Source organism: Aquarana catesbeiana, linkage group LG01 (genome assembly GCF_042186555.1).
Source record: "Aquarana catesbeiana isolate 2022-GZ linkage group LG01, ASM4218655v1, whole genome shotgun sequence".
Classification (NCBI taxonomy): domain Eukaryota; kingdom Metazoa; phylum Chordata; class Amphibia; order Anura; family Ranidae; genus Aquarana; species Aquarana catesbeiana.
The window spans coordinates 307,267,707-307,276,851 of record NC_133324.1 but is presented as its reverse complement, the minus strand read 5'-3'; the positions used below and the strand labels follow the sequence as shown (position 1 = coordinate 307,276,851).

Here is a 9,145-nt window from a genome sequence, read left to right as displayed (position 1 = left end):
TTTGGCTGTTCCAAGGGCCCTCAACTTCGTTATATGTGTGGGCATGCTGTATTTTCCTCAGTTTCCTCACACACTTAGGTGTCCTTACTGTCCGAGACTCCTTGTGTACCTTGACTAGTAGTCTGTGTCCTGCATGCCAGCAAGACCAGCGCCCCAGTGCTGCACGATGCCCCTGTAATTCATGTGAGTTCTGTCTGAATAGTGTAGGCAGTTTATGTTGTATGGGTGAAGGATAACATTGCCTGATTGCCGCATAGATAAAGAAGGTAAAAGGTATGCGGCCTTGAAAGGTTGTTTTCAATCCGGGTATTCAGACTATTTTCCATACTTAGGTTAAAGAGAGGCTTAATGGAGACTGCCTTTAGAGCCGGGGATGTGGCACTGGGCGCACTGGGGCACTGGGCGCCTTAAACACTATTGAGCTGGAGATACTCAGGAACACATTGGGAGCCTCCCCAATGGGAGGTCTTGTGCTACATGTCGGTGTAGGGGTTAGGAAATCCAACTTGCTCTGTCCAGCACCCAGGTACAATGAGAGGTGCTCCCGGACCCTGGAGAAGTGATTGCCTCTTTCTCAGTGGGACTATTTCCACTTTGCAAAGACAGGCAGGTGGGGGTAGTATGCAAGCATACTATGAGTCTTATGGATTGGTGGATGACTCAGTTCCATGGTTGTCAGAACCTGACTTGCTCTGTTCTTATCTGTGATTGCCGGGACTGAACATTGTGCATATACCTCAGTCAATTTGGGTACTATCCTATCAGATTCTTCTGTGTTACACCCTAGAGTACATCAAGTTCTGATGGTCCATGAATCTGGACAACCTCAGATGATTGATACAGATGGGTGCTAGTAGTTGTGCTATGTCAAGGAAAACAGGACAGAACCATGAGACAGAAATGCTGGCACAGGAAGGGGTTATGTCTAATGGATGCCGGGGTAGTGTCCCCACTTGTCCTAAACAAAGTTAAAAATACTTGAGGCCAAGGTACTGGTGCTGGTATCACACATCTAGCTATGCACTGTATTCAGCATCAGATTAATTTGTATTCAGTGCAGTACACTACCACGGAAGTCTATTGTGCATCTTCTTTTGTCCTTGACATGGATAAAGCAGGAACACCAGGACCTATCCCTATTACCCCTGAGAAAAGGCTTTATATCGAAACTGACACCCCCTTACACCTACTGAAACTTCCTTTGGGATTTGGGGCAGAGTTAAAAGTTTGGTAGTTAGACTTTGGGCAACAGGATTTAGACAGCACCAACAGTTTGTGCAGGGCTTTAATAGAAGGGCCCTGCTCAAGTGGTTTATAATCTAAGGGGAGGAGGTGGTACAAAAAGGTAATAGCTGCAGGGGGAATTATCTGATGGAGCTGGCTGAGGTAAAGTTTTAGGAGGAGGCAGAGTAGGCTTCCCTAAATAAATTAGTTTTTCGGGGATCACCTAGTGGGGAAAAGGGTAGGACCTGGCTGGAGTGGACGATTTGGGTGATATCTCAAGATCAAAATAGATTAATCCAAATATCTCAAGCTAAGGTTTCTTAACCACTTCAATACCAGGCATTTTCACCCCTTGCTGCCCAGGCCAGTTTTTAGTTTTCATCGCTGTAACATTTTGAATGACAATTGCGCAGTCATGCAACACTGTACCCAAATTAAATTTTTATAATTTTTTCCCCACAAATAGAACTTTCTTTTGGTGGTATTTGATCACCTTTGCGACAATTTTTACAAAAACACAATAGTTTTTACTTTTTGCTATAATAAATATCCCAATTTTTTTTTTACACAATTTTTTTCCTCTTTTTAGGCTGATATGTATTCTTCTACATATTTTTGGTAAAACAAAAATGCAATAAGCGTATATTGATTGGTTTGCGCAAAAGTTATAGCGCCTACAAAATAGGGAATAGATTTACGGCATTTTTATTATAATTTTTTTTTTTTTTTACTAGTAATGGTGGTTATCGTGACTGTGACATTGCGGCGGACAGATCGGACACTTTTGACTCTATTTTGGAACCATTGACAATGGTTTATGACAATAAATATGCACTGATTACTGTGTAAATGTCACTGGAAGGAGTTAACACTAGGGGGCGATCAAGGGGTTAAATGTGTTACCTAGAGAGTGATTCTAACTGGGGGGGTGGGACTGACTAGGGGAGGAGACCAATCGGTGTTCCTATATACTAGGAACACACGATCTGTCTCTTCTCTCCTGGCAGGACGTAAATCTGTGTGTTTACACTCACAGATCCACCTTCCTGCTCTGTCACCAGCAATTGCGGGTGCCCAACAGACAACACAGCTGCCGTGCATGCCCATCTGCTCCCGAGTGATGCAGCACCCCCTATACTGCCAGGAAGCCAAGGATGTCATATGATGCCCGCCCAGGATGGGAGATCCCACCTGTGGACGTCATATGACATCATATGGGCGGGTAGGGAAGTGGTTAATGGGAAAATTTTATTTAGGTTCAGTCCTAGGGCCCCAGCTTTCCTAAACTCCACCCTGTTTGCTGTCTTGATTTGGGTAACAAACAATATAAAGTTAGAGGAAAAAAAGACGTTATATTTTTGATTTTTTTTCTATTTTAGGGAGAAGCCTCTAAATTTGAGTAATAAAGTGCAGTCAGGTTTGACTAAATTCTAAAAGTTTTTTTTTTTTTGGCAACAGCTTTTTTATTCTCTTATTTTCAATATTTTTTTGTACCTGACTTGCAAATTTATAGTGACAGTGATCCTGTTCACCTGTTGATCACTAATGTGGGAGAGGAGTTATCTATTTTTATTTTTTATTTTTTTTTTTCTCTTTTTTTTTTTTTTTGCTGCTGCTAAGTTGCTGCTGTAACAGTTGCAACGTATTATTTTTCAAGGCACTTTATAATAATTTTTCAGGACAGTTATGTATTGTGAAAAAAAGAAAAAATATATGAATACAGAATCATTGCTCTTTGACAATTGACATAAAGTGAAATGTGTGTGATAAACATTCTTGGTTGAAGCAGCATTAAACTTGTATTATATTAATTTATTTATTTATTTATGCTTATTTTTTTCTCTTCTTTCTCTTTTCTACTTTCTTTGTTTCATATTCTTATCTTTAATTACTTTGTGACGTTACCAGTTTATTAGCTGATAATTTTCCCCTATACCTTTAAAAGTAAATGTATTCATCTTCTGGAACTTTTGTTTGAATATCAGAGATGAGCTGTGAATTGTAAGGCTTTGACCTTCCTGCCTGACTCAGCTTCAGAAGTCGGGTGGGGACCCACAGGCTTATAATGGTTTCCTGAGAGTACCATATTTCACAACCGTTGAAACCAGGGTATCCCTGGACATCCGGGTCTTATGCCTTATTGTAATTTTACATCCCTCAGTGTGTCTACTGTTTTTATCTTAACCCCGTGAGCAGGTGTGTTGAACCCATGGACTGGGACCTGGCACTGCCATGCAGCATTGACTAGCCCTATCTTCATGGGCTCTGTCAAATATCGGCTGTGACTTGGACTCTGCACCCTGTGGGGACCTCACTTTACCTGTCTACATTATAACCCTTATGAGTATTTAGTCTTAATGGCCAAACCGCTGCCCCTGTCTTCCTCCAATAACTGTACACTGACATTCTCCCTTTTTCTTTTTGTATTGATGCACGACTGTCCGGAGGCCCTCCCTACCACCACCTGAAGAAGCAACAACAGCCACCATGCCATAGCGTGAGACAAAGGTGCAACGACTGGACTTTCCTTAACCATGTTGAAAAGTGCAATCTCCGGTCCGATCAAATCTTTGCAAACATCACACAGCAATCCCAAGTTATGGGACTAAAAGATGCCAGGATCCCACCATCGATGTTGGAGTTCCGCTCTTCCAAGGCTGAGGGGCAAGAAAACATTGCAGCATAGGCATTCATGGTCCAGATGTGAAGTTTCAGAGGCACCAGAACATCTTTGCTTCATGCTCAAGAAAAGAAGAGGAGGCCGCAGTGGTGGTGGTTGGGGGGTTGGGCCTTCCGAGCTGTCATGGGTGGGTGCAAAATCATTGAGGTAGGGCATAAGTTCAAGAATGAACTTCAGGGGGAAATTATGTGGAAATATTGATATTTTTACCTGAAATAAATAGTATTGTGAACTTTTGATAGGGGTCAGTTTTAAAAAAATTCCAGGGACTGGACAATTTGAGAACAGCTGTAATAAAAGGACATTATAACCAGCCTTGGATTTATGTGGCTATCTGATGGTGTGATACTCTGTGGGGGTTGTCATTTCTTTAAAAGGCTAATTTGAAGTGATGGGGTGGAAGGAAGGCAGCTGGGGCTGTCTGTCTTTTTATGACAGGTGATGACCTCAGTTGACCAAATATAAGAGAACAATCTTCATCTCCCCACTAGGGATAGGCTTTATGTTCGGGTCGAACATGAGTTGGATGTCATCCTGAGTGCCGACTAGGGATGAGCTTTGGCTGTTCGCCAGTTCGCCGAACAGCGAACAATTTGGGGTGTTCCCGGCAAATTCAAAAGCCGCGGAACACCCTTTAAAAGTCTATGGGAGAAATCAAAAGTGCTAATTTTAAAGGCTTATATGCATGGTATTGTCATAAAAAGTGTTTGGGGACCTGGGTCCTGCCCCAGGGGTCATGTATCAATGCAAAATAAAATTTAAAAAAAGGCCATTTTTTCGGGAGCAGTGATTTTAATAATGCTTAAAGGGAAACACTAAAAGTGTAATATTCCTTTAAATTTCGTACCGGGGGGGGGGGGGTGTCTACAGTATGCCTGTAAAGGGGCACATGTTCCCCGTGTTTAGAACAGTCTGACAGCAAAATGACATTTCAAAGGAAAAAAAGTCATTTAAAACTACTCGCGGCTATTAATGAATTGTCGGTCCGACAATACACATAAAAGTTCATTGATAAAAACGGCATGGGATTTCCCCACAGGGGAACCCCGAACCAAAATTAAAAAAAAAAATGCGTGGGGGTCCCCCTAAATTCCATACCAGTCCCTTCAGGTCTGGTATGGATATTAAGGGGAACTCCGCACCAAAGTTTAAAGAAAAATGGCATGGGGGTCCCCCTAAATTCCATATCAGGCACTTCAGGTCTGGTATGGATATTAAGGGGAAGCCCACGCCAAAATTAAAAAAAAAAGGTGTGGGGGTCCCCCTCAAAATCCATACTAGACCCTTCAGGTCTGGTATGGATTTTAAGAGGAACCCCGCACCAAAATAAAAAAAATGGTGTGGAGTCCCCCCAAAAATCCATACCAGACCCTTATCCGAGCACGCAATCTGGAAGGCCGCAGGAAAAGAGGGGGGATGAGAGAGCACCCCCCTCCTGAACCGTACCAGGCCACATGCCCTCAACATTGGCAGGGTGCTTTGAGGTAGCCCCCCAAAGCACCTTGTCCCCATGTTGATGGGGAGAAGGGCCTCATCCCCACAACCCTTGGCGGTGGTTGTGGGGGTCTGCGGGCGGTGGGCTTATCAGAATCTGGAAGCCCCCTTTAACAAGGGGACCCCCAGATCCCACCCCCCACGCCATTTTTTTTTAAATTTTGGTGCGGGGTTCCCCTTAAAATCCATACCTGACCAGACCTGAAGGGTCTGGTATGGATTTTGAGAGGGAACCCCATGCCATTTTTTTTAAAAAATTGGCACGGGGTTCCCCTTAATATCCATACCAGACCTGAAGGGCCTGGTATGGAATTTAGGGGGACCCCACGCGTTTTTTTTATTTTGGTTTGGGGTTCCTCAGTGAGGAAATCCCATGCCATTTTTATCAATGAACTTTTATGTGTATTGTCGGACCGACAATTCATTTATAGCCGCGAGTAGTTTTAAATGACTTTTTTCCTTTGAAATGTTATTTTGCTGTCAGACTGTTCTAAACACGGGAAACATGCACCCCTTTACAGGCATACTATAGATACCCCCCAGGTACGAAATTTAAAGGAATATTACACTTTTATTGTTTCACTTTAAGCATTATTAAAATCACTGCTCCGAAAAAACAGCCATTTTTAAAACTTCTTCTTGCATTGACACATGTCCCCTGGGGCAGGACCCAGGTCCCCAAACACTTTTTATGACAATAACTTGCATATAAGCCTTTAAAATGAGCACTTTTGATTATTCATGTTCGTGTCCCATAAACTTTAATGGTGTTCACGTGTTTGAACTGATTTTTTGCCTGTTCGCAAGTTCTGCTGTGAGCCGGGGGTGTTCTGCTCATCCCTACTCCCCACCCCCGGACTGAATGTAGCAATGTCTTCGCATATGTGAGAGGGAGTGTCTGTACCTGGAAGGGGGTGAGGAGGGGTGGGCTTTGCAAGTATATATATCAGAATACAGACCTCTGGCTCTGTCTCTTTGACTCGTGATCTCAAAGCAGCCTGGGAACATAAGGTTTTTTCTGTGTAATGTACCTCCTTTACTTTCTTGGTGTGTAACTTCCTCTTTCTGTAATTGTCTTTGTCCATTGGCAACACTGTATTTGTAACATCACTGTTTTTAAGGTTTATCATCTACATTATATTTGGTTATAATTGATTACTCAAACATTTTCTTCTCTGTGTGAATTAAATTAGATCTTTATTTTTTAGCACAGTTGTCATTGGTTATTGATTTTAATGGTAATAGATGCAAAAGCATTGGCTACATTCTTATACAGGCAAAAGGTTATAATCACTTATTTTATTTATCATTAAGCAAATAAGTGAGGTAGGTAGAAATCACCAAAACAGATGGGTGCCTGTCCCGCCTCAATGCTTCAGCAAGGCATAACATGTGTCCATGTGCAGCACATCACAAAGCAGACCCATGTGAAAGAAAGAGTGGCATCCTCAGTCTGGACTCCAGCCAGGCCATGCCCCCCAATGCATTTTGCTTCACCCACCGGAGCTTAATCGCAGGATGGGAGTTCTGAGCAAGACAGGGGAGATTTTAAGTGCATCATTGGCTGCCACATGATACAAAAGAATGTAAAGATGATGGAAAAGAAATAGAAGTAAAAAAAGAAAAGAAAAATGAGTATAAATTCAAACTAGTCAAATTGTTGGAGCAATCACTGATATAAAATATGAGCAGCCCCATCCAAAAAATAAACAAAAAAAGAAATATGTATAATATGGGGCTACAGAAAAGCTTGAATGAACAGTAAAAAAATTATGTTATAGAAAATATAATTGTATGTATAAGTCTAGCAATTGGTAATTGACTATACACAAAATTCTAAATCTGAAAAAGTCAAAAAAATACAAATATATATGCTCAACAACACAAAGGTAGGAAATATCTAGTTAATGAATATATATCACAAAAGAGAGTCAGATTAGGTTCATAGGAACTTGTATATGTATTGTATGTTGGAGTAAATTAATAACTAATCATGTAGTTTAATATCAAGCCTCATGCATATGGTAAGATTGGATGATGGAAAGAATCATAAAAAGTAATAATGGGAAAAATTGCTAAAAAAAAAAAAAAAAAAAGGAGAGAGGTAAACGACAATGGAATACATCTCAAAACACCGCAGGAAAAGCAAAACTGGAAAGGAAGGCAAACTTCCTTTTTCTAAACATTTTCCCAGTGGCAGGGCCTCCTACTGTCACACAAGGTTAAGGTGTGAAGTGGCCCAAGAAATGACTTTTTTTTCTTATCAGACATTTTCTCAAACATTTTTGCACACCTAATTTAATATTTTTGTTTCTCAGGCTATATATTATGGGATTGAACATGGGAGTGACAACTGTGTAAATAAGAGATAAAGTCTTACTAACTGTGCTTGAAAAGGTATGTGTGGGTATCGCATAAAGACTAATAAGTGTTCCATAATATGTGCACACTGTAGCCAGGTGGGAGCTGCATGTGGAGAATGTTTTCCATCTACCTGTGGATGAAGGGATATTCAGAATAGTAGTAATAATGCAAATGTAAGTTGCAATAACAAATAAAAATGGTAAGAGTGCCACTGAAGATGTAAACATGAAGGTCTCTATTTCAACTGCATAGGTGTCTGAGCAAGAAAGTTCTAGTATGGGAGCAAAATCACAGAAATAGTGATCGATAATTTTAGGTCCACAAAATTGTAGCTGTGCAACCATTATTAATGTGATTGACATGCTAGTAAAGGCCCATGCCCATGAGAACAGAACAAGTTTGACACAAAATGCAAAACTCATCACAGAACAATAATGGAGTGGTTTGCAAATAGCCAAATATCGATCATAGGACATGGATGCAAACAGCAAGCACTCTGTTGCTCCCAATGATCCACACAAATAAAACTGTGCAAGACAGTTTCCTAGATGGATAGCAGCTCCATTCTCCCATAAAACATGTAAAAATTTAGGAATAAGATTGGTAGTAAATAAAACTTCTGATAAGGATAAACTACATAGGAAAATATACATTGGAGAATGAAGACAATGTTCAGATGTGATGACTGAAATTATTAGAAGATTTCCTGTTAGTATCATCACGTACATAATAAGAAAAAAAATAAAGAGAACAATTCTAGTGCTTTGCAGGTGGTCTATTCCAGTTAGCCAAACTTCAGTAATTCTTGAATAGTTGTCTTCCTTCATTTTATTATAACAGCTAGTAACAATACTGGTTCAAACAAAATGATGAGACTATAATTTTACTTTGCCGAGTATACAGGTGTTATGTATTTTGCATGAAATATTTGCTCTATGATCTTCAAAGCTCCTGTGAGAAGTAAAAGCCAAGAGCTATGGCGTGTTTTTGCTGTAGAATGGGTAATTTATTCTTTGTGTTCACATTGCAGGAAAAGCTTTTGTATGGTAAATTGTTTGACTGGGTGGCTTGTGGTAGTCATGGTCTGCTTAGAAGCTTGAAGACTAATTAGAGATACATTTATAAGATGTATTTAAATATTTTACTGTATTTGGGGATTACAAATCCCTGCTGTAATTCTCACTGGATCCATTGTAATTTATATCCTGAATTCATCAACGTAGTTATTACAGATAAAAATAGCATTTCACAGTAATTTGCTATAAAGGTATTGTTAAAGTTTTAGCTAAGTGTGGAAAGTTTTATGAAGTATTAAAGTGAACCTGAATTTCTATCCTATAGGAAAAATCTAGAAATATTAATTGTACATAAGCAGTACCCTGA

The 9,145-nt window shown here is 40.3% G+C and overlaps 1 protein-coding gene across 1 annotated transcript; it reads right to left on the bottom strand.

Annotated features, from left to right (window-relative positions):
* Nucleotides 1-776: 776 nt before the first annotated feature.
* LOC141110953 (olfactory receptor 6N1-like) lies at nucleotides 777-8,589 on the bottom strand. The gene is made up of 3 exons (XM_073602814.1): nucleotides 7,680-8,589; nucleotides 1,191-1,283; nucleotides 777-862 (listed from the first exon to the last, which is right to left on the bottom strand). The coding sequence occupies exons 1-3, from the start codon at nucleotides 8,587-8,589 to the stop codon at nucleotides 777-779; spliced, it is 1,089 nt and encodes a 362-aa protein (XP_073458915.1).
* Nucleotides 8,590-9,145: the final 556 nt, after the last annotated feature.

Coding starts and splice junctions, on each gene's coding strand:
- LOC141110953 (XM_073602814.1), bottom strand. CDS start 8,589: ATGAAGGAAGACAACTATTCAAGAATTACTGAAGTTTGGCTAACTGGA. Junction 1,284..7,679: donor TAAATTAGGTGTGCAAAAAT/GTTTGAGAAAAT, acceptor CTTCTATTAAAG/CCCTGCACAAACTGTTGGTG. Junction 863..1,190: donor AAATCCCAAAGGAAGTTTCA/GTAGGTGTAAGG, acceptor TCCTTGACATAG/CACAACTACTAGCACCCATC.